At 45.2% G+C, this 26,168-nt stretch overlaps 1 protein-coding gene across 2 annotated transcripts in view; it reads right to left on the bottom strand.

The window, feature by feature from the left end:
• Window positions 1-1,407: 1,407 nt before the first annotated feature.
• The window catches only part of esf1 (ESF1, nucleolar pre-rRNA processing protein, homolog (S. cerevisiae)), an 86,830-nt gene continuing 62,069 nt past the window's right edge, over window positions 1,408-26,168 (bottom strand). For both annotated transcript variants that reach the window (XM_038806881.1, XM_038806879.1), the window contains exons 11-15: window positions 16,807-16,949; window positions 7,884-7,974; window positions 6,360-6,451; window positions 5,351-5,500; window positions 1,408-2,654 (exon numbers count right to left, since the gene is read on the bottom strand). In XM_038806881.1, the coding sequence (XP_038662809.1) occupies window positions 2,352-2,654; window positions 5,351-5,500; window positions 6,360-6,451; window positions 7,884-7,974; window positions 16,807-16,949 (779 nt within the window). In that variant the 3' untranslated portion in view covers window positions 1,408-2,351. The remainder of the gene's footprint in view (window positions 2,655-5,350; window positions 5,501-6,359; window positions 6,452-7,883; window positions 7,975-16,806; window positions 16,950-26,168) is intronic.

Below are 26,168 nucleotides of genomic sequence, written 5' to 3' on the forward strand. Positions count from 1 at the left end.
TCACCCAGAAGTCACAACGCATGGATGCCCAGTATTGAGTTGCTAGATCTATTCGAAGCCTATCCCACTTACCACAGTGGTAGTGCTAAAAACATTGAGGGCGATTCTCCAGGTTCGTTAGCCCAAGCCTCAAATCCATTTGGGTCCAAAATGGGATTCTCATCGGGCGTTAAACCCAGCCCGCTCCCCCATCAGAACTCATTAGCATCCAGTTCAATCTCATTGGCAAGATTCTCCCACTGCCCCCTCCCCAGAAGTTCGGCAGGCGAGAATCACTACTGCTCCCTAAAAAGAGGGACCAGGCACCAGGGGTGCGAGTAGCCTCTCTACACTTGCATCCAGAGTGCTGTCCTTTGGGGGAGGTGGGGGTCAGACATTTTGGGTTTGAGGGGCTCAGGTCAGAGGTGTTTCTTGGGATGTGTTATTCTGAGATGGGGGGGGGGGGGGTTTAAAAATGGCACCCCCCTCTCTGAGCATCTGGCATTTCCAGTTTCTTCTGGTCGGTTGGCATGAACCACCCCTGGCTCCAAAAGGATTTCTAAGATTGTTTGGATTGCGATCTGGTGATCCACCAGACAGGAATCGTACTAGTTTCATGCCAGAGACCACACTTCGGAATGTTTGGGGAAAATTATGCCCATTATCCCCACCATGAGCCATATTATGAGCTCAACTGATTACTTAAAATAGATTGTTAGCATAGCTATTAGTGCACTTGGGTTTGTTCATCAAGTGCTGCCCAATCACAGAATCACATCTAACACCAGACATTTTATTTTGGGTTTTGCAAGCATGGTGTACAGTTTCGGCCTATTACAAACAATCAAAAAAACACGTTTATGCTTCTGGAAGTGACATACGTTAGTTTGCAGAGACCCATTCTCTGCAAACAAAAGAAATATGCTCAAGCTTTGTGCTGCTTTTGAAGTATTTGGAGCTTGGGGATCCTATCGTTCCCCGTTGGTTTCTCCATGGCAATGCCTCAGCCAGAGTCAACTTGCCAACCAAACGGCACCCATTTCTCCTATAGTATAAATTGTAATTGTTTGAAATTTGGCATTCTTGCATTTGTCCTGAGTGCAAGACGAAAAGCTTTGGTAACATCTCTTTTCATCAGTAAGTTTTGTACTACCAAGCAAGCACTAAGGGAGTGCTATCTTTCAGATAATATGTTACACTGAGGCCTGATGGATGTATAAGATCTTATGGCACTGTTTCAAAGAACAAGAGGGAAGTTCTCCCTGGCTGTCTGGTCATTATCACATTGCCATTTGTGAGAGTTTGGTGTGTGCAAATCGGCTACCGTGTTTCACACATCACAATCAGCGAACTAAGTGCAGACACAGTTGTAAAATGCTTCAAGACATCTGGTGGCTGTGTAAAGTGCTACATAAATGCAAGTGTATCTTTTGTCCTTTCAAAAACTTTAATGTTACATCAAATTCCGAAGGAATGCAGATCCCTGAATATATCCAAACATAGAATAACATTTTCATATGTTAGTTGTATTATCCAAAGTTCCTGTTTCTTTAAATTTAAGTTGCTTACGTTTTTGAGTACAGTTTTGGACAATGCAGAATTTCTATTCGGATTCCAGCAGTGTTTCATCTGAACTCGGAATTTTTGTTTGCAAATCTGAACATAATACATGAAAAGAGAGGGTATAAAAAAAGTTCATATTTTTCCTCATTACAAATTTAAAGTTGTTACAAATGTAACCTCCAATATTTGATCTTCAGCTTCATTTTCCTATTTGTTTTCATATGAAAGCCTTTCCTAATAGAAAACACCTTTTTTCGTGATGCCAAGTGATGATATGAAAGAAATGCACCTTAGATTAGCATGATCAATGTACTTGTAAGAATGAACAATAAAAGAGAACTGGTGCACACAACTCTTTGAAGTTTTGGGTTCCAGCAGTGGGCAGAATAATTTAATTCGAATACAACTACTGGTTAAAAAAGGGGGGATTGGTTTAACTCAGGTGTTTGGTTTGTGATCTGGAGTCAGGTCAACAGCGCAGGTTCAACTCCCGCACCAGCTGAAGTTATTCATGAAGACTTTGCCTTCTCAATCTTGCCCCTCGTGTGGTGATGGTGATCCTCAGGTTAAATCACTACTAGTCAGCCTGTGGTCCTCTGGGGCTGTGGTAACATTTACATTATGATTGATAAAAATACATTCTCGTTATCAGTGATATTAGTCTTGAAGGTACATTGAACCTGGGAGAGAAGTATTTAAAATGATCTCAAATTTTTTTTTTGTAAACCTATTTCCAGTGATGTATGTGTACATCGTCAGCAATCAAAACTTGCAAAAATTAAAATGAATTTTCTTTTTTTTTTACATTATTACACGGTTTTTGGTTTTTTTCGAGCCTGAAATTGTTCAGTTTTTGCTTTCACTGATTTTACGAGCAAAGAAAGTGTGTGATCTACAGGTTTCTTCAAGGTTGTCGTTGTCGCTTCTCCAGTAACCTCACTTTCATTCTTTTTGAGTGATGCTGCCTGTTTCTGCTGCTCTCGTCTTTGCCTTGACTTTTCTTCCAGGATTGACTGCGTGGCATGAGTCTTCTTAAAACTGGGATCTGATGGGTCCAGGTTAAAGAGGTGTGAAGTGTATATGGCTTGAAACCTGGGGTCAGCAACATCCACCTGTAACAAAAAAAATATTGTCAAACATAATGGACGGGATTTACCGGATGTTCACCCTGGCGGGAAATTCCAGTCCTATGTTGACGCATGGGTTTCCCAGCGATGTGGGGTGCTGTCACCGGGAAATCCCGTTGACAACAAGAGTTGGTAGATCCCACAGCCGGGCCGGCTCCTTTGCCGCAAAGCACGTGGCGGCTGGCCGGCAAATCCCACCCAATATCTTAAACCTCTGTTCCAGCTGTCCAGTTTTTAAAAATGCTCAATGCTTAAAATTTAGGCAACCCATGTGATTGTCACAGTAACAGGATTGTGTTGTTTGAAAATTCTTTCATGCAATTTTTCCACGTCAAATTATCAGAATGGGAAAACATTTAATGAAAAGCCCATTTTCTCCTTTCTCTTTTTCATTCATTACAGCTCATTGTGCCTTCGCTGCTTCGTTGAAAGAGTTTTTCATGGGCAGCATGGTGGCGCAGTGGGTTAGCCCGGCTCTGGGTCACTGTCCGTGTGGAGTTTGCACATTCTCCCCGTGTTTGCGTGGGTCTTGCCCCCAGAACCCAAAGATGTGCAGGGTAGGTGGATTGGCCACGCTAAATTGCCCCTTAATTTGAAAAAATTAGTTGGGTACTCTAAATTAAAAAAAAAAAAGTTATTCACTGCATCGTCCTATTCTCTCCTTTAAATTTTCACTTTGCAAACAATAACTCACTCCTCCCTTAAATCTATTACAATTTCTGTTTCTACCATATGGATGGCACAATAGCATAGTGGTTAGCACTGTTGCTTCACAGCACCAGGGACCCGGGTTCGATTCCCTGCTTGGGTCACTGGCTGACTAGAGTCTGCACGCTCTCCCCATGTCTGCGTGTATTCGTGTATTTCCTTCCACAATTCCCGAAAGATGTGCTTGTTAGGTGAATTGGACAGTTTGAATTCTCCCTCAGTGTACCCGAACGGGTGCCGTAGTGTAGGGATTTTCAAAGTCACTTCATTGCAGTGTTAATGTAAGCCTACTTGTATCTTCTAATTTCTTCCATTGTTCTTTTGGTGACAGTATTGAACATTTGCGCTCTAATCATTTACTGACTGACCAATGGTAATTTCTTTCCTAATTTACTTTACTGGCACTCCTCTTAACCGTTGCTCTAATTGGCGGCACCGTGGTACAGTGGTTAGCACTACTGCCTCAGTGCCAGGGACCCGTGTTCGATTCCGACCATGGGTGATTGTCCATGTGGAGTTTGTATACTGTCCCCGTGAGTTTCCTCTGTGTGCTCCAATTTCCTTCCACAATCCAAAGATGTGCAGGTTAAAAACATTGCCCCTTAATGTCCAAAGCTTAGGTGGGGTTGCGGGGGAATGGGGCTAAGTACGGTGCTCTTTCCGGGGGTTGGTACAGGCTCGATGGGCTGAATAGCCTCCTTCTGCACTGCAGGGATTCTATGATTCTAATAAATGGAACCCCAGTTTCTCTGTTCTCTCTTCATAACTAAGACTGTGCTAGTTGCCATGTCCCGAAAAGGATTGTTCTGGGCTTACTTTGACTACCCAATGAAATAGGAACATAGGAACAGGAGTAGGCCATTAATCCCCAGAGCTTATTCCATTCAGTTTGATTCAGGCTGATCTGTAACTCAAATTGATTTAGAACACTTCTGTTTCAAATCCTTTGATTCCTTTACCAACAAAAATTAATAGTTCAAGTCTTGAATATTTCAACGGACCCAGAACCTGCACACGAGCTCTTGTTCTGGATTCCCTCAACCAAGGAAATCGTTTTCCCGCATTTACTCTAGAGAAACCCAACAAATCTGCTGTGTACCTTCAAGGTCTCCAGACAGCTGTTGAAGCATTTTCTTGTAGTATAATGTATAAGCCATTCTGGCTCGTGGCATATCAATTGTACTATATCATATGTTTGAAAATATGCCGGGGGGGGGAGGACTTGAACTGTCATAGAATTGTCTTTGATTGGGTAAAATTGTGCCTATGGTTGATCACTGTGACCGCAGAGTAATTTTTGTGCTTCTTCATTTGCCTGAAACATTTCATTGACAAAGTTGTCAATTCATCAAGTTGTAGAGGCTGACCAATGGGAGTGGATAGAGTAGAAACATTTTTTTAAAAAAAACAGCGGTAATTACAGTCCCTAATTACATCAGAAATATGCCACCACCTTGCCAGGAACCAGTCTCTGATCTTTATTCTCCGTGCGTCAGGCCAGTCCTGGGTCCCATCTATCTCCCCACCTATGTACCAAGAGATCTTTATCCACCCTATCACTGGCAACACAGCAAAATGGTGCTATAGACCAGCAATCAGGAACTTCACTGACATGTTTTAAAACTTCAGAGTCAGATTTAAGGTGTTGTGTTGTCTTGCTAATCTATTTCAATGTGAATTTCATCAGCAATCCACAGCAGGACATTTACATTTTTGACAAATATAACATGTATACGGAGATACTGGGCTGGATTCTCTGCCCCACCGTGCCACATTTCTGCCCCAGCCCACCGGCGGGATTCTCCCTTACGCTGGACGGTCAATGGGGCTTCCCATTGTTGGGCTGCCCCATGCTGTCAGGAAACCCCCGGGCGCCTGCAAAACGGAGAATCCCGCCCACCATATTTGGGTCTGCCCAGTTTTGACTATAAAGTAATCTGAGAACAATGAAGCCTTAAATGAAAAATGATTACCTGGAAGTTGTCTTTTTCCAGGAGTCCCTGCTTTTTAATTAATTTCTTCATTTTCTTCTTGCTAAGATTTTGATGTTCCACTATTTTGTCATAATTGAAGTGTTTTCGGTCTCCCTCTTCATCGTCCATCATAAGCAAGGCCATTTTAGCCTGGTAATGAAAAATTTTGTGTTGTAAGATCACTAACCATAAATATGTAAACCTGCTAATTAAGACAAAAAAAAGTACAGATGCTCAGAAAGAATGCCCAGATGTAGGTAAACAGCCTCAAGATGATACCCCTATCTCCTGTTGGTCCTGATGTTTGCATTACTACACATCCTAACCACTGTCAAGTTCAAGATTCAGAAAGGTCATGTGGAAATTATCACCAGTTTCCTCCTGGGGTAGGGGAAAGTGAGGCACTAGAATCACCACAATCCACTCGAGGACTGAAAGAAAGGTTAAAAAAAAAAGGAAATGAAAAAGTAAAGCATGACTTTGCCAGCATGTAAATTGATTTTTCCAGCGTAAATTGTTAATTTAATTGTTAATTTTCAACATTTTGCTCTCGACACCCAGCTTGCGCAGAGAGGAGACGGGCAGGCAGGAAGGAAAGGAGGACCAGGATGTATATATAGTGGGCTGGATTGTCCGGTCTCTCGGCTGCGTGTTTCTCAGCGGCAGGAGGTGGTGCGCCATTCGCTAGCGGTGGGATTCCGTGTTCCTGGCGCTGTCAATGGGATTTCCCATTGAAGACGCCCCAAGCCGCCGAGAAACCCACAGGCGGCGGTACGCTGCCGACGGGAACAGAGAATCCCACCGCCAGCGAACGGCTGGAGAATTCCGGTCAATGTCATTACAATCTCAGGTCCAAAGGTGCTTCAAGAGCCAACAAAAAACATTTGAAGTGTGGCCACAAAAAGTGCAGCGACAACAGGAATTAGCTTCTCATTGAAAGGCGAGGCACCTCATTTGTGCCAATATACACAATGTCTTCAATTTTTATCAATATGGAGTATATTCTGACCTTTTCCTTTTCTAAATCACCTTCCTCCTCTGGTGTAAGTGATTTATCCATTGACTTGTTGATCTTTTTGTGCTTTTTCATTTGCTTCATTGCTACAAGTGAGAGGGAAAAAAATAACAAAATGTGAGTTGTTCAATGTTACAACTTTGCTTGAAAAGAAATAGCATTTTCGAAATAGCTCAAAGCACTTCACACAATAAACTGCAAAATGCAGTGAATATTATTGCTAAGTGGGGAAACATAAGACAATCAATGGTCAGTTACAATATCATAGAATCATAGATTTACAGTGCAGGAGGCCATTCGGCCCATTGGTTCTGCACCGGCCGCTGGAAAGAGCACCCTACCGAAGCCCACAGCTCCACCATATCCCCGCAACCCCACCCAACCCAACCCTTTTGACAATAAGGGCAATTTATCATGGCCAATCCACCTAACCTGGACTGTGGGAGAAAACCGGAGCACACGGAGGAAACCCATGCAGACACGGGGAGAACGTGCAAACTCCGCACAGACAGAGACCCAAGCCGGGAATCGAACCTGGGTCCCTATAGCTTTGAAGCAACTACGCTAACTACTGTGCCACCGTGCTACCTTCTTGGAACGCACCACTTAGCCAATCTGCCTACGGTTTTGTATATATATGGACAGAATTTTGTAGCACGTGAGACTGATGAACATGAATATTTGTATGGAATAATTCGTATTCCATGTTTTCATTCCGTAACCCAACTTTGAAGGTACTAGATATATTAACTGCATATTCTCCCTTGAAGCTACAGGTTCAGTCTCACAGCAGTAATGCTAAAATTTACATAAGATAATTTAGAGTTGCTTCTACCATAAATCTTCAGACATGTTTTAGACTAAGACTGCTATTAAGATTTAATATAATGGGCTGTATTCTCCAGTCCGTCAGCCGCGTGTTTCTCGGCGGCATGCCATTCGCTGGTGGTGGGGTTCTCTACTCCCGCCATTTGTCATAGGGAAACCCGCAGGCGGAGTGAGCTGCCGGCGGGAACAGAGGATCCCAAAGTTGCCGCCTTCATATCTAAACAATGATTTCTAAGCAGTAGTAACTGGTATGCCACAATATTTAAGATAATATTTTTGCTTTCAAAGGGATTTGAAGTAAGGACGGGGCTTATCAGAAATACTGCTACAATTATAGGGTGGGATTCTTTGGCTCCCTCACGCGTGTTTCTCGGCGGTGGGAGGCAGCCCACAGTTGACCGGCTCCAGGATGTTCTCGTTCTGCCGATGCCAATGGGATTTGCTGTTAATTCACTCCACACTGCCAAGAAATCCATGGCGGGGGGGTCCACCATCAACAGGACTGGAAGATCCCGCTGGCAGGAACAGTTGGAAAATCTCACCCAGAGTTTAAAATATTAGTTTGAACGTTATTTTGATACCTTTCAGTTGATTTTGGAAACTCGGTTTTAACAGTGAATACAGGAATTGGGCTGAGTAGAGTTATTGTAATCATGCATGTTCTACAAAAGCATATTTTCTTCTGTTTACCTGGTGGCCCCAGTTCTTCTGTGAAGAAAGAATCATTCAAATCTACATCCGATGGAATCTCATCATCACTCAGTCCTTCAGCATTTTGAGCCTGCACAGAAGTCAGAGTAGAAATATGAAAACAACAATTACTAAATTATATTCCATCAAAAACCAAGTACAATTATATGATGTCACTCTTGTGCACGATGTAAAACATAAACCATCACCCAGACAAAATCAGATCACTCTTCTTCCCATTGATGGAGCAGATCAAAACGTGGTTGGGGAGAGACAAATCACTTAGTGAAGCTGTTATGGTGGGATTCGATATGACCGAAACGGAAAAAGCAAAGAGCAGATAGCTGCCCAAGCTGATTTTCCAGACTGCAGATTTAGAATGACAAGCGTGGTCACAAAATCGGGATTCTCTGCAGCCCGATGCCGAAATTGAGAACGGCGATCAGGCGGAGAATGGCTCCTGTCTCCAAAATCGGGTCAGGTGCCGGTTTGAAACCGGCTGGCGATTCTCCGCCCCCTCCAAATTGGCATCACGGGCTGTGCGGAGTCGCAAAGTCACTGACATGTCATCAGGCAGCCCACCTGCAATGCTCTGCCTCCAATGGGCCAAGTTCCTGACGGTGCGGACCATGTGTGGTCCCAGCAGTCGGGAGCCTGGCGTGCCGGCTGCGGACAGTGTCCAGCGCCGCCACTCTCAGCCGAGATCCGTACTGCTGGCCGGGGGGTGCTTCTGCTAGGGCTGGGGGGGAGTGGTGGAGGGTGGCCAGGAGGTGGACTGTGGGGCGGGGTGGGCGGGTATGCGATCCAGCACGGCCGGCGCCACCGTTTTCCGGTGCGGGTGTAGGCATGCGCAGCTGTAGCTCGTCAGCCCGTTTTCCAAGCGGCGTCGGTGCTTGCCCCTCACTGGTACCAGAATCGGTGAGGGTTTTGCGCCGATTTTACCATCATGGAACACCATGGATTCTCCGTTGGCACCGGCACTTAGCCTCAAAAACGGAGAATCCAGCCCGCTGAGTCATCACGTATGTTTCTAACTAAAATATACAAAATGCTAATTTTATTACGGTGACAGACTTCCACAATTACAAAACCCGTACTAGCCCAAATATCAACGGTGCCAATGGAATCCGAAGCATAGATATCCACTTTAACTAACTCACAGATTTGGTCACCTCCGCCCCCTCCAATGTTGCATTCTACAATTCAATATTCTTAATTAGAATAGTTGACAAGTTTGATGTGAAAACTGTTCAGCTCAGTAGAACTGCCAATGGGCCACATCTGTGAACTTTATTATTCTCTCTAATAATCTTGAATGTTTATGATCAGCATTCGAATACATATGTTCACATATTGTACATATTTTATTTAGCTCTAATAAAATGCTCACTACTTAATTTTTTATTAAAATTGAGGTGTGACATAAGCCAACACAGACAGGTTTCCTGGAAGGCATCTTTTGCTAATCCTTTTGGTGGCACCATGTGTATTTGAATCAGACCTCATTCATCGACCACTTCAGGATGACTAGTTTACAGTGGGAAATGGAGGTTTAACATTTCGAATTAAGTCCTATCTCCATGTGTAATGGGTCAATGGGCACATATGTTATAATCAAAATGGCAAGGGGTGAAATGGACTAATGTGATTAACACATTCCTCAAATAGTGAAGCAGTTGACGCTTGCAAGCAGCAAAATCTGGGCAACCAGGCTTCGGCTCATAAATGCCTAATGTGGCTTTTAGAGCAAGTCAGAGGCTGGCTATTCTGGGAAGCAAGTGGGTCATAGAATCCCTACAATGCAGAAGGCGGCCTTTCAGCCCATTGGGTCTGCACCAATCCTACAAAAGAACACTTTACCTGGGCCCAATCCCCCACCCTATTCCTATAATCCCACCTACGGGCAATTTAGCATACCAATCCACCTAACCTGCACATCTTTAGACTCTTCACGATTCACAAGTGTGATGGGATACTCTCAACTTGGCTGAATGGGTGAAATCCAGCAATGAAAAATGAAAAACCATTCTGCTTGATCGTCACCCCATCGACTGGCTTAAACATTGACTCTTTCCCCTATGGACGCACTATGATTGTAGTGTGTACTATCCACAGGATGCCCTGCAGCAAATCACTATGCCTACTATGTCTTCCTGACTCCATGAAAATCCAGCCCAATAATTGTTCCTCTCTCCGCAGATGCTGCCAGACTTGCCAAATATTTCCAGCAACTGCAGTATTTTGCTTTTTGAGAATCCCTCAGACTGCAGTAGTCCTCTGTTTATACACTACACAGAGAAATGAGTTTGGACAGTCTCTATCCAGTTTTAATACAAAACAGTTCCTCATTCTCACTCTGAGGCCACAGGATGGCTGAGGTTGGAAATAGAATAAAATGACACACTGATGCAGTAAGCGTGGAATTAGTTTGGAGTAGAATGTTGCAGCAAAGTCTATTCTGCATCAGGTTGTGCTACATCTGACTTGGTAGAGCTTAATGCTGACACTGGCAGCTTGAAATGCTGAGAATTGCTTTCTCCATTACTAACATTGCTCATCTTAATGAGCAAAATTATTGAGTGCTGGATGAAATGCCCCAGTTGCTGAAGGTTCAACTCTTGTGATAGCTTTGGCATAGTTACATTCAGGGGCCTGTATCTGCTTGACATGCCAATCTCCAAGCTGGATGACATCACAATGCATAATTCTCTGTAGTTTAGCTATATTCTCTCGGAGCACATTACTTCATTTAGATAGATGATATCAGAGATTATCCCTTTCAGTTTACCTTGGATGGTTATATTTGGCAAGGTAACGTTAGTTTACTTCAACATGATCCACAATGCTGTCAAAATGCATTACAAAATAAATTTAAATTGGTTGGCTTTCGGAAGGGTCCAAGTTGAAAAAATACTGAATTTAATCAAAATTACAATTTGTCAATTAAACATTTCTCAAGAGATTGCTTCAAGCATGAACAGAAGATGTACATTATCGAGCAGCATAAAAAGTTTCCTATTTAAAATCCCGGTGTGCCAATTCAATTTTAAAAATCTATCAAGCTATTCACAACTGCGAAATATTCCACAACATTTGGTAAAATAGTTGCTCACAGATTACACTCCAAAAGAGACCGAAATGTTTAAATTCCACAATTGCTCTTTTTTGATTACTTAAGTTGGAGTGACGCACTACTGCAATATCCCTACTCGCGTGTCTCTATAATTGAGACAGACAGCCGGCAGACTACCCTTCCCATATGGATTCAATCTGGCAGCTCGGTTGTCATGACGTTTAGCCTTGTTTTAACATCTGAAACCATCAAGCAGCCAAAAATGTCAATATATACAGATATTAAAATCTACATAACATTAGTTGATAGCACAATCATAGCAGGCCACCACATACTATAAATATGGACAATGCACAAGTACCTAAACTGTGCCCAGAGTATAATTCAACCCAACTATAGTCTGGCAAAAATCAAAAGGTTGCTCATAAAATGGACCTCTCCTTTCCTTAAATTTCCGCAGCTATGAAATAGAGAAGCATTTTTGGAGAAGGAGGTGAACTTTCTATTTAAAAATAAAATAAAAGGCTTAAGTTTCGTCTCACTAAATTTTATAAAGCCAGACATCGCAGAACAGAGTTTTAGGCATTAAGGTGGCAAGTTGGTGCAGTGGTTAGCACTGTTGCCTCACGGCACCGAGAACCTGGGTTCAATTCCGGCTCCAGGTCACTGTCCGTGTGGAGTTTGCACATTCTCCACGTGTCTGCGTGGGTCTCACCCCCACAACCCAAAGATGTGCAGGGTATGTGGATTGCCCACGCTAAATTGCCGCTTAATTGGAAAAAAAAATGAATTGGGTACTCTAAATTTATATTTTTAAAAAATTCTCGACAATGGATGTGTCACATCTTACTGTCCAGATGCACATTAATTCTGACAATTGCATAACACAGGTTGCAGCAAGGATTTAATTGTGTATAATCGGTTATGTGAAGATCACATTCTTCAATATTTCAATCATCTCTTCCTTTCCCATATTTCAGAAAAGCAGATACCAAATTAGAAGGTCCTAAACGCATCATATTTTCAAGCATGTCCCCAGCACAAAGTATTGAACTGATCAGAGAACCACTATCTGTTAAGTTAACCATGTCACTTTGGTTGAATTCAGACAGGTGCCAACAGCTACCAAATAGTAAAAAGGAGCCACACCACACTATTAAAACAGTTGAAATCATTTTGAAAAACAGGCAGAACCGAAACAACTGAAATCATTTTTACTTGTCCCTCCCACTATTAAAGAGGCTATTAAAGAGTTCTTAAGAGGTAGTTTCATGTAAATGCTATACTGGGTGCATCGACAAATCAAGGAGTGGCTACATTGATATGGATTCACCACTAGCAGTGGACAGATACCAAACTACTCTTCTGACTCAAAACATTTCCATGGCGAGAATATTCTTCATTCTGAAACGTCAGAGTAGCCCTTGCTGTCAAAGATGTGTGTACGGTAAATGGTACACCTCTGGCTCCTTGCCAGGGTCATTAGGTAGGGAGGACCTGATCCTCATTCTCAGCCACAAGGCTTGTTGGGTGGTCATGGTCCTGATGAAAGTGTTATCTCTGTTTTTATCTCCACAGACCAGTGCCAGAGTATTTTCAGCATTGACCGTCTTTACTTCTGCAAGCCACATTGCTTAGACCACTCTGCGTTTGATGGGTGAAAAAACTTGTGCAAAGATTTTGATAGACTACTGAGGAGGGATTTCAACATATTTAAAACTTAGTTACTGGTAATGCAAACACACAGGCTGTACAGACCACAAATGAGTTATTAATCAGTACAAAAAGGTTAAAATAAAGTTCTTATTTTGACCAAGCAGTGAGGTGGGCTAGCATACAGTAGTTAGCCTATGAACAATGTGTACTTGGGGTAGTAGGAAAGGGAGGATTGACTGGAGCATTCTACTGCAGATGGTTTGTAATTGAACGTGTGGCTGTACAGAATATGTTATGATCCATTTCACTTTTCCAACAAGTTGCTGGAGTTTGTTTTGAAGTTAATAGCTTCCAAACCAAAATAAAACATGAGCCCCGACTTGTCAAACTCCAGTGATTTTCATTTTAAAGTTTTGTGTCCCACTGGCCTGCAAAGTCCTTTCATGCCCTATGCTTCACTCCCTTGCTTGGAATGTGACCACAATAAACATCAAAACCACATTCCACAAAATAACAACTCCTACTTACATTTACGTAGAACCTTTGGTGTAGAAAAACATTCACAGTGAAGTGATCGGACCAGAATGTCATTTTTGAAAATAGAAGTTAGAAAAGGAGAAAGCACAACGTAAAACGACATCTGTACTTGATCAAGACACTGAAGCTTTTCAATAAAGGGGTCACATAATGGACTCAAGTCAAAGGCAAGGTGGCAGAATGGATTGAAAGATCGTTATAGAAGTTAGAATTTTAAAAAAGGAGTCAAGGGAGGGTTCTTGAACAAAGCAGGGTTCTTGAAATGGCTGGAAGTCCATGTGTGCATATGTATATTTGGACTCCGGAATTGTAGGGATATTGCATCAAAATATACAGATGATACCAAATTGGGGTGGGGGTGCACAGCTAATAATGTAAAGGACTGCACTAAAATACAGGAAGATACAAACAGGCTTTCAGAAAGGGCAACTAAATGGCAAAAGAAATTCAATGTAGTGAAGTATCTGACATTGCAACATTAACCCCAAAAAGTTCTTAATTGATTATTAGCGGTGAGACATTTGGTGGTCGTGAAAAACGCTATCTAAATGCAAGTTTTAAAAAAATGTACGGTAGTTCATTTAGTGAGGGGGGTGGGGGGGAAAGAGAGGCTGCTAATTACTTGGAAGGTAGAGGAGCAAAGTTATCTGGGATAAAGATGCACGAGTTGATAAAAGTTACAATGTAGGTTGATGCAGCCATAAAGCATGCAGAGTACTGTGGTTCATTTCTAGAGTGAAGCATCTCATGGCCTGAAACCATTAACTCTAGTTTCCTCCCACATATGCTGCCTGAATTGCTGAGCTTTGCAGCAAAATGTTTGATTTCAGAAAACTAAAGCAACACGGTAATGTTACATTTTTATAGAAATTTGGTTGGATCACACCAAGCACTGTGTACAATTCTGGTTTCCATACTACAAAAAGGATATCGAAGCACTGAAGATTTACAAACAGGTTACCAGAATTAAGAGGGTGTGTGGCTGTCAGGGATGCGAGAGAAGGCTTTCTTTTACAGGTGGGTGGGGGGGGGGGGGGGGGTGTAGAGTTTAAGAGGTGATCCAATTCAGGTCTTTAAAATTACAGTTGAGTTCAATAACATGGATATGGGGAAACTGTGAAGTCCAGAAAAAGGAGGAATAAATACCACTCATAGATCAAAGAAATAATTTGCTTATATTGCGTGATGAGAAACAGGACAATGCTGCCATGTGGAATAGTTGATGCTGATAGCTTTGCTACATCTATAAGAGCTTGACGTATGCGCAGGAGAGCTGGAGGACAGAGGAATATGGGGGCAGGATGAGAGCAGGTAATTAGGGCAGGTCTGTGTAGAGTATAAACATTGACATGAACCCACTGGCAGCGTTCCGCTGTCCATGGGTTTCCCTGCAGTGCGGGGAGTTGGTTACAATGGGAAATCCCATTGACAGCAGCAGGAACAGACAATCCTGCCGCCAGCGAATGGCGCACCGCCGAGAAGCATGCAGCTGGGAGTCAGAGAATCCCGTACCATGTCTGCACTGGCTCTTCAAATGAGCTCTTCACTTGGTACCATTTTCCTGCCTTCTCCCGTAAACCTGCACATTGTTCCTTTTCAAGTAACAGTCTAATTCCCTTCTGAAAGCCTCAATGAACCTGCCTCCACCTCACTCTCAGGCAACACATTCCAGACCTTTACTATCCGCTATGTGAAAAAGTTTACCCTCATATCGCTCCTGCTTCTTCTGCCAATTATTTTAAACTGTGCTCTCTGGTTCTCGATCCTTTCACAAGTGGGAACAGTTTCTCCCTATCTACTCTAAGCAGACTGCTCATGATTTTGAGTCCCTCTCCCAAATCTGCACTCAACCTTCCCTTCTCCAAGGATATCAATCCTAACTTTCTGTCTTCACACCTAAGGTTCCTCAGCCCTGGAATCATTTTCGTGAACTCTCTCAAATGTTTTCACATCCTTCCTAATGTTCCCAGAACCGTACACTGATTAGTGCTTTTAAGTGCATTTACCCCATTTTCCACAGTTGAAAATTTTAATTCCTAAAACTAAAAGTTATACTCTCGAACACATGAACCATGTGAGACTTGAACCTGACTGAATAAAAGGCCAGAATTAGTACCTGTGAGGGAGGCTGTGTATAAAGGTTATCAATTAGATACTATGTGTGGTTTGACTATATGTGTGTATATGTAAAACTGAATATCGACATTTTTATGGCCAAGTATAAATACGTAACGTACAGGATGGCATTTTCTCATCAGAGTTATGTTCTCAGTACGGCTTGTATAATAGGGAAGAAAACTGAATGAAAATTGTTACAAATTGACCATTCTCCATTTTCATAGACCAGTTGTTTAATAGTGTTACATTAACCAGCAAAGGGGCTAATCAATTTTGCTTGGTCACCTATTATGGCAACTTCCTTCACAAAATCATCCAAAGCATCTGGATCACATATGATGCTAGTGTGCCCCTTGATCTTTGGAGAACTAAATTCCCTCAGCACCTTCCGTAAGAGGCCACTTTCAATCACACATCTGCAAGATTTAAAAAGAAAATTCCAATCCTGTACAATACGCACGATTCGGCCAAATTGCCAAGCTGTCTTCTCAGAACTGTGTAAATTGAAACTTTTAATCAGGTTGCCAAAGCCCCCCCCCCCCCCCCCCCCCCCCCCCACTTGCTGGCTGTACAATCATCAAAAGTTTAAAATATTAATTTAACAGATTGTCAGTGCTTTAGTTTCAACATCCATATAAAATGGAAATTACCAGTGCAATTCAGCTGGAAACTCAGGGATTTCTCATTTTACAACTTCAATAGGAATTTGATACATTGGTTTATCCTCTTCCGATGTTTTAGTTGCAGTTTATTACATAATTCCCATCAGGCCCAGACTATACTTCCAATACATGGACTCTATTTACTCCCTTTGCGTAAACTATTTGTTTACTGATTTTTCTAACTTGCAAAAAACGTTTCACCCATCCTCCATGTTTGCAAACTGGTTACGAGAGGAAGCTCACAGAAATGTACAGAGGCTAAAAGACCATCGCTGTGCTGAGACAATTTTGGTTGGTACGAATTTTGTTGCTTAAATCTCCACAGGGTTAATGGACAGTTTCATGAAACACATTGCGATCCACATAATCCAGTTAGCGGAAAGATCCTACCAACAGTCGTGTTTAGAAGCATGAATCAAATGAGTGCCAGACACTAATTCAATATTTACTTCTTCTCTAAAAAAGTCCAAACAGTTAAATGAAGCTAGCACATTCTGAAACTTGACAAATTTTAATGATCAAAGTTAGTTTCCAAATTTCTGGGTGGATCAAGAAGACGTTTATTTTGCTTTAATCACAGAAGACGCTTAATGATGTTTATCCTGGCAGTCACACGAAAATTAGAAACATGCAGAATGCCGTTTTTTCCCCTCCGAAAAAAAACTGCAGGCCCGATTGTCATTCAAGTTATAAATTAAAAGAGATTATTTAAGCATGGTATGCGGTTTCCAAGTAAACAGAATTGTCTGGGGACCAGCCAATATTTGTTATTCACAGAAATTTATCATGTTTGTATAAAGGATCACATCCTAACTTTGCCTCATTTTCTCTGCAATAAAGGAGAAATAAGAGTTTAATGTTATAAATGACTAATTACCTCCTGATCTTCAGTTTTGTTCTTTTTCTTGCTCTTCTGTTGCTTCTTGTCCTTTCTCTTCTCCAAATACTGTTCCCATGGCGTCAGTATGGTACCTCTCTCCAATTTCTTCTTTACAATTGCCTCTGTTGTTTCTTTTAGACCTGAAATAAGATGCAACATTTCTAATTGAACACAAGATGTACAAAATGCTCGAATGATCGAAGGAGGCTCCAGTTTCAGAATTCAATAATGTTGCAAAGTATTACAGTGTTCAAAGACATTGGGCGCAATTTCCCCCCAAAATTTCGAAGTGTGGTCTCTGGCAGGAATCGCATCGCGTGATCCAGATCACAATCCCCCAAATTATTTTGGAGGTTGTGGTGATTTGTGCCGTGAATTAAGTGTGTTGGACCTAATGACGCTGGCAAGTTCAGCTCCTCAGAGAACACCCCCTCCCCAGCTTCAACTTTACCCCTGGCAATGCAGGTCTTGTACAAAATATTCTGGCTGGTTTTCCAGGAAACACATGGATCTGTAACTCAGGGTTTTTCAAAACTGGGGGGGCACAACCCATGGGTCGCCAAGCGGTTGGTCGCGGCGTTCCGGATCTCAGGAGAAGCACCCAAAGGCCGCAACCGCCTTTTAAGAATGCCGGCCACAACCGGCCTATAAATGCAAATGCTGGAATCTTCCCACCAGAAGCGGCGGTAAAGAACAATTTACATGCCCGGGGCATACACTGACATCACGTGTCCTGTACGTCCATGCTTTGGCCGCAATGTCATGGAGGAGAGGTTCCTTCATTTTGTAGCTGCCAGCAAGCAAGTAACAGGACTGTGAAGAACTGAAGATGGGTCATTTTGTAATAAGGAAGAGAGGGCCAGAGACACAAACAGGGAAGGATGATGATTGCTTTTGGCACCATGAAGAAATAGATGCTTTCCAAAAGTCATTGAACGTTTGGCAAGTGTGAGTACAGTACAAAGCCAAAACTATCATATGTTCCTCACACTGCTACGACACATCAAAGAAAACAATGTTCATAATATAGACTGGCAAGCCTTAGTCTGTCACATCTGGCTGTGGTGATCAACAGTTTTTGTCACCACTTTCCAGAAAAGTTTCAGATTTTGAAAGAGGTGGGTAAAAAATCCTTTTGAGTTTGAGATCCTAGAGTCAATTATTAACTGACAGCTGACTCCAAATGAAGAGACTGAACTTCTGCACCTCACCTATGACAGCACATTAAGAACACACCACTGGGCCATGAGGCTGTCAGCATTCTGCAGTAGCGTCTCAGATGAGTATCCAGTGCTGAATAAAACAAGCATTTTGTTGCTATTGCCCTTCACAACAACCTACATGTGAGAAGTTGGATTTTCTGTCACAAAGATGAAGATGGTACAAAGGAACTGGCTGAACTTTGCACCTGATATGCGCATTGTCCTCTCCTCCTGTGAACCTGATTGGAGTGAGATCGTGAGGACCAAGCAGGCTCACCTAGCACATTAAAGGTAAACAAAAATGGTATATTATGAAGGTTAGCCGGTCGGTCAAAGTGGGTTCCGGGGGAAAAAAGTTTGAAAAACATTGCTGTAATCTGAATCGAACAGGATACAACACTTCTTTCCCGTGTTTCTCCAAAAGAACACCTGCTCTTTGACCCAAAAAGATAGTACGGGTGGGATGTCACCTTAGAACAGTCCTACCTCCTCTTCATGGCTGTGCCACACTCATTCAAGCACTCCAATCCTCCCTGAAGATCCCTAGGAAACCTCTGGATGATGTTAATGGGCTGAAGCATGCTTTGCTGTCATCACCTGGCTTTTAATTTCATAATTGATCCACAAGCTTTCAGTGTCTCCCATTTTTTCTTTAATTTCCTTGGGTTTGGCTTTCACTACTGTAGCTAATCCTCTAAATATCTTTATTACTTCTTTTGATTTTCTAATATAAAAGATGAGGCATCGTTGGTGACTCAATGATACCATTTATGCCACAGTCAGAAATAAGAGAGCTCAATTCCTACTCTAGAGAACAAAAAACAATCTAAACCGACACTTCAGGAAAGCACTAAGGGGGTGCCATACTGTCAGTGACGCTGTCTTCAAAGGAAGCATTAAGTTTTTTCAGGTGGAACATAAAGATCCCAAAACACTATTTTGTAAAAGAGGAAGGACGTTTTCCTGGCTATTATTCATCCCTCAGCAAACATCAAAAACCAAAACATAGATTATCCAGACACTTGTCACATTGCTCTTGGTGGGTCCTTGCTGTGCACAAATAAGCTGAAAAGGCAGGAAGCACATTTATATACATGCTAATGAATCTGCATATCTTTAAACAGCCACCCATCACACAATGAATATTCAACCCTTATCGACGTGACACAGCTTTAGAAAGACAAGAAACAGTTGAAGGAATCCCGCTGTGGGTGCCAAGATAATTATAACCCCGGGTGGGGGTGGCGGGGGCAATGGGGAGAGGAGGACATGCCAGGCGGTGCCCTAGCACTTCCCCTGCCACAGGTTGGCAGTGCCAGCCTATTCCCACCTGTGCCCGGGGTAAGTGCCGGGTTGGGCTCTCTGGGGAGTACAATTGGTGGAGAGTTCCCATTAAATATGGTGGTGGATAGAGGTCTGATGCCGGGGGGTGGGGGGGGAATCCCCGATAATTGTGCCATAAGAGGTGGGGGAAGAGACCCCCCCAATACCTTTGTGGTGGAGGTCTGGCAGCAGTTTCACCTCAGATCAGGGTACCCATTAAAGATGGCAGCCCGATCTCGGCCAGTCGCAGCCCAATCTCTGCCAGCTCTATCAGGCCCCACCCCACTATACTAATGGCATAAACCACAGCAGACTCCCACCCCCACTGATTTTCTTTTGTCAGAGTGGCTCACGGTCTGGTCTGAAAACGTGGCAGTGCAGCTGGAGCGATACACTGTGGTTTTCAGTCAAAGCTTGATGCTGTGACAAATTATGGGAAAATTCCGCCCTTAATTTAATAACATGAAACCCTATTAGTACTTAATCTAGCCATCGCTGCAGAACGTTAAGCCACATTCTCATATCCTTGCACATGCAATTTTAATTGTGTCCCTTCACACGGGAGGTTTCAGGGCCATTTATTACACAAATTATTGAATCCCAGAGAACAGCAATACATATTACATACAGGAATATTGGGAAATGGCAGTTTAGTATCAAGTCCTTTCAGATTTCAAAACAATTTTCAGTTTATCGGTTAACTAAAACAAGATGTTTTGATATTCCTGGCAACAACTCGTTGACAATTTTTGAGTGTTCTGCAGCACTGGCACAGACATTTGTGATTATTCCAAAAAAGGATAGCGTTTCATCACCAGACTTAGTTTTATTACCAGCAGTCAGTGCATGTCCCCTCACAAATTAGACAGTCTTTTTTGGCCCCTCCACGCTCTCATTCTTCCTTTCTCCAAACACAACTTTTACTTACATCTTATTTTCAATCAAGACTGTTTTATGTTCTGGCAATGCGTCCATAAGAATGTATCAGCATCGTTCAGGAGATTGTTACTTTAATATTATTAGAGATCAATTTGCAATGGCAGAGGAGAAAATTTGATAAATATTCTGGATTTCATATTTTCAACTGGAAATAAGAAATGGTCAACCCAAGTCTTTCTTCAAACTCATGACAAACAGGAGTCTTTAAAAAAAAATAATTTTTATTAAAGTTTTCACAAAATATCAACAACAAAAATATAAAGTACAAAATGCAAAAAATGTAAAGGAAACTCAGTAACAAAAATAATAAATTAACACCTGCCCAAACACATAGCAAATATATACACCCAGACAAAACCTCCAATATATAGAAACAAAACTGAAATAAACCCCCCCCCCCCCCCCCCCCCCCCGCAGGTTGCTGCTGCCACTGATCATTGCCTACCGTTCTGCCAGAAAGTCCAGGAACGGTTGCCACCTCTTGAAAAACCCCTGTACCGACCCCCTCAAAGCAAATTTCACCCGTTCCAATTTGATAAACCCCACCATGTCATTGATTCAGGCCTCAACGTTTGGGGGCCTCGCATCCCTCCACTGAAGAAGAATCCTCCGCCGGACTACCAGGGACGCAAAGGCCAGAATACTGGCCTCTTTCGCCTCCTGCACTCCCGGCTCCACTGCAACCCCAAATATTGCGAGCCTCCAGCCCGGTTTGACCCTGGATCCTACCACCCCCGACACCATCCTCGCTACGCCCTTCCAAAATTCCTCCAGCGCTGGGCATGCCCAGAACATATGGGTGTGGTTTGCTGGGCTCCCTGAACATCTAACACACCTGTCCTCACCCCCAAAAAACCAGCTCATCCTTGTCCCAGTCATGTGTGCCCTATGCAACACCTTGAACTGTATGAGGCTAAGCCTTGTATATGAAGAGGAAGAGTTGACTCTCCCTAGGGCATCTGCCCAAGTCCCCTGCTCGATCACCTCCCCTAGCTCCTCCTCCCACTTACCTTTCAAGTTCCACCACCGAGGCCTCCTCCTCCTCCTGCATCACCTGGTATATTGCCGAAATCTTCCCCTCTCCAACCCACACCCCCGAGAGCACCCTATCCTGTACCGTGCGTGGCGGCAGCAGCGGAAATCCCACCACTTGACGCCTAACAAATGCCCTTACCTGTAGGTACCTAAAGGCGTTTCCTGGGGGGAGCCCGTAACTCTCCTCCAGCTCACCCAGGCTCGCGAACTTCCCATCCACGAATAGGTCCCCTAACCTCCTTATCCCTGCCCTGTGCCACCCCGCAAACCCTCCATCTATCCTCCCCGGGACAAACCGATGGTTTCGCCGTATCGGGGTCCACACCGAGGCCCCCAACTCCCCCCTGTGCCGCCTCCACTGCCCCCAGAGTTTGAGGGTAGCCACCACCACCGGGCTCGTGGTATACCTCGTTGGAGGCAGCGGCGCCGTTGCCAGCACCTCCAGACTCATACCCTCACAAGACGCCATTTCCAGCCTCTTCCATGCCGCCCACTCCAGCACCCACTTGCGCACCATCGCCACATTAGCGGCCCAGTAGTATCCACAGAGATTGGGCAGCGCCAGCCCCCCCCCCCCCCCCCCCCCCCCCACATCCCTGCTCCGCTCCAGGAATACTCTTCTCCCCCTCGGAGTCCCACGTGCCCATACAAACCCCGTTATGCTCCTATTGACCTGTCTAAAAAAGGCCTTCAGGATAAGAATGGGGAGGCACTGGAACAGAAACAAAAACCTCGGGAGCACCGTCATCTTCACTGACTGCACCCTACCCGCCAAAGACAGCGGTAGCGCATCCCACCTCTTGAACTCCTCCTCCATCTGCTCCACCAGCCTCGTGAAATTAAGTCTATGCAGGGCCCCCCAGCTCCTGGCCACCTCGACCCACAAATATCAAAAGCTCCTATCCGCCCTTTTTAGTGGGAACTCACCAATCCTCCTCTCCTGGGTGAACCATGAACAGCTCGCTCGTCCCCATGTTGAGCTTATACCCTGAAAATTCCCCGAACTCCCTGAGGATCCTCATTACCTCCGGCATCCCCCCACCGGGTCCGTGACATAAAGTAGCAGGTCGTCCGCATAGAGCGATACCCTATGCTCCTCCCCGCCCCGCACCAGCCCCCTCCAGTTCCTCGACTCTCTCAGTGCCATAGCCAGGGGTTCAATCGCCAGTGCGAAGAGCAGGGGGGGCAGGGGACACCCCAGCCTCGTCCCACGATACAGCCGAAAGTACTCAGACCTCCTCTTGTTCGTGGCCACACTCGCCACCGGGGCCTCATACAAAACCTGACCCACCTGATGAACCTCTCCCCAAACCCGAACCTCTTCAGCACCTCCCACAAGTACCCCCACTCTACCCGATCAAAGGCCTTCTCAGCGTCCATCGCCGCCACTATCTCCGCCTCCCCCTCACTTGCCGGCATCATAATGACATTTAGGAGCCTCCGCACATTCGCATTCAATCGCCTCCCCTTCATGAACCCCGTCTGGTCTTCGTGAATGACCTGCAGTACACAATCCTCAATTCTCGAGGCTAAGACCTTCGCCAGCACCGTAGCATCCACATTTAACAGCGAAATCGGCCTGTAAGACCCACACTGCAGGGTGTCCTTGTCACGCTTCAGGATCAAGGAAATAAGTGCCCTGGACATCGTCGGGGGCAAAGCCCCACCCTCCCTTGCCTCATTGAAGGTCCTAACCAACAACGGGCCCAGAAAATCCACATACTTTTTGTAAAATTCGGCCGGGAAACCATCCGGCCCCGGTGCCTTCCTCCCCTGCATGCTCCCTATCCCTTTGGTCAGCTCTTCCAGCTCAATCGGAGCCCCCAAACCCACCACCTGTCCCTCCTCCACCTTCGAGAACCTCAGTTGGTCCAGAAAGCGGCCCATTCCTCCCTCCTCCAGTGAGGGCTCCGCCCGATACAGTTCCTCATAAAAGTCCCTGAAGACCCCATTGATGTCAACCCCACTTCGGGCCACACTCCCCCTCCTGTCCTTAGCTCCCCCAATCTCCCTAGCTGCGTCCCGCTTCCGAAGCTGATGCGCCAGCACCCGGCTTGCCTTTTTCCCATACTCATAGATCGCCCCCTGTGCCTTCCTCCACTGCGCCTCCGCCTTCCTGGTGGTCGAATTCGGTCTGGAGGCTACGCCTCTCCCTCAACAGTCCCTCCTCTGGCTCCTCCGCGTACCTCCTGTCCACCCTCACCATCTCCCCCACCAGCCTCTCCCTCTGCACTCTCCTCTCCTTATGGGCCCTAATGGAGATTTGCTCTCCCGTGACCACCGCCTTCTGCGCCTCCCAGACCATCCCCACTCGAACCTCCCCGTTGTCGTTAGCCTCCAGGTATCTCTCTATGCTGCCGCTAACCCGCTCGCTCACCTCCTCATCTGCCAACAGTCCCACATCCAAGCGCCACAGCGGGTGCTGGTCTCTCTCCTCCCCCAGCTCCAAGTCTACCCAATGCGGGGCATGATCTGAAATGGCTATCGCCAAGTACTCGGTATCCCCTACCCTCGTGATCAGCGCCCGACTCATAATGAAGAAATCGATCCGGAAATAGGCCTTATGAACATGTGAGAAGAATGAGAATTCCCTAGCCCTAGTCCTCCTTCATCCCAAGCGTGGGAAAAAGACCGCTCTTCCCCGCTCTGGCCCCGCCCCTTCCAGCCTTCAGCCCGGGAAAAAGCCCGCGGTATCCACCTGCCCGGCCCCGCCTCCTCTTGCGCAGCTCCTATCCACATGGCCAGTCCTCTCACCCCCATCTCGGGTCTGCCCCTCCCCCGCGGGGGCCCCGTCCCCCTTACCGACCCTCCACCCCCCACTCCATTTATTTGCCTCCCTTCACTAACCCACCCGACGGACCTAACCAAATCAGTGCCCAACTCACCCCCCACCATCCACCCTAAATCGCGAAAAACAAGAAATACAAGAACAGAGAACGAACAAAAAGAACCCCCACTCGAAAGTGTAACACAACCTCAGCAATCCCCGACCATCCCAATGCACGGTCCCCACCCCGACCCTCAGTTTGTGTCCAACTTCTCGGCCTGAACAAAGGCCCACGCCTCCTCCGGGGACTCGAAATAATGATGCCAGTCCTTGAAGGTGACCCACAGACACGCCGGCTGCAACATGCCGTACTTCACCCCCTTCCTGTGCAGCACCGCATTCGTCCGGTTGTACCCGGCCCGCTTCTTCGTCACCTCCGCACTCCAGTCCTGATAACTTCGAACCTCCGCGTTCTCCCACCTGCTGCTCCGCTCTCTCTTGGCCCACCTGAGGACACACTCCCAATCAGCGAATCGGTGAAACTGCACCAGCACCGCCCGCGGCGGCTTGATAGCCTTGGGCCTCCTCGCCAGCACTCTATGGGCCCCTTCCAGCTCCAGGGGCCCCTGAAAGGACCCCACTCCCATCAGCGAGTTTAACATAGTGACCACATAGGCCCCCACGTCCAACCCCTCCAGGAGGCCCAGGATCCGCAGATTCTTCCACCTCGACCGATTCTCCATCTCCTCGAACCGCTCCTGCCATTTCTTGTGGAGCGCCTCCATCTTTACCGCTAGGCCCAAGATCTCGTCTTCGTGCTCCGAGACCTTCTGTCGGACCTCGAGGATCGCCACCTCCTAGGCCGCCTGGGTCTCCAGCAATTTATCAATGGAAGCCTTCATCGGCTCCAGCAGGTCCGCTTTAAGCTCCCTGAAGCAGCGCTGGAGAGCCTCCTGTTGTTCCTCCGCCCACTGCATCCACGCTGCTTGGTCTCCGCCCGCCGCCATCTTGCTTTTCTTCCCCCGCACTTTCTTTGGCTTCACCACCACCTTTTTAGTCGCCCCGCTCTTGGTCCAAGCCATACACTGTCGCGGGAATGCTGCAAACTCCTTCCCATACCAGGAAATGTCAAAAAATTGCCGTTGGGGGCCCTGAAAAGAGCCCAAAAGTCTGTTCTAAGCGGGAGCTGCCGAACGTGCGACTTAGCTCTGCATAGCCGCAACCGGAAGTCCTCGACAAACAGGAGTCTTGATAAACATGCTTTTTACTACTATGATATTGCAGAGTCCCACTCCAGCTCACTTATCTATGAATTGCAATTCCCTTTATCTGCCTTCACCTCTTTACACAGTCTGATGTTTCCTGAACACCAGACAGAGACCTATCTCACAATTTACTTGTGTTATATCCAGGAGTTAGTGACTCTATCAGTTCACTGGTTACCATTCCAACTGCATTGGACAAAGACAAAAAGGCAGCTTTTCAGCCAAAAATGGATGTCAAAAACCACATAGTTTTGAGCACTGTGCTTGCTTGTAGTTTAACTTCTGGTATATTGCATTTGTTAAAACAAACATTAGACGTCACAAATATGATGGGATGAACATCGGAGAATGTATTGTGATTGGAGCTTTAGGTGGCATACATTGCCAGAGGGAAATCCGGGTTTTGGAAGTTTTCACTGAGCCCACAGATTAGACGGCAGTTTTCCGATCAAGACCGACTAGCACCGTGTCCATAAGAGGTTCTCAGCATCATTTGGGAGCTTGTAACTCCATTCAGTTTTGAAGTTGAAGAAAATTTGGTTAATATTCTAGATTTCTAGAGAAATAGCAGCCAACCCACACACCTTTCTTCAAACTCATCATACGCCAGGGGCCAGGAAAATGGAAATGTAACTGTAAATGTCACTGTAAATGCTATACAGGGAGCAAAAGTCAACTTATTTACATGGACTTTCAATATTAACCTTGTTCCAAATTCCAACAATAGAGGCAGCCCGGTAGCACAAGTGGATAGCACTGTGGCTTCACAACGCCAGGGTCCCAGGCTCGATTCCCCGCTGGGTCACTGTCTGTGTGGAGTCTGCACGT

The sequence above is a fragment of the Scyliorhinus canicula genome, chromosome 1 (assembly GCF_902713615.1).
Source record: "Scyliorhinus canicula chromosome 1, sScyCan1.1, whole genome shotgun sequence".
Lineage (NCBI taxonomy): Eukaryota > Metazoa > Chordata > Chondrichthyes > Carcharhiniformes > Scyliorhinidae > Scyliorhinus > Scyliorhinus canicula.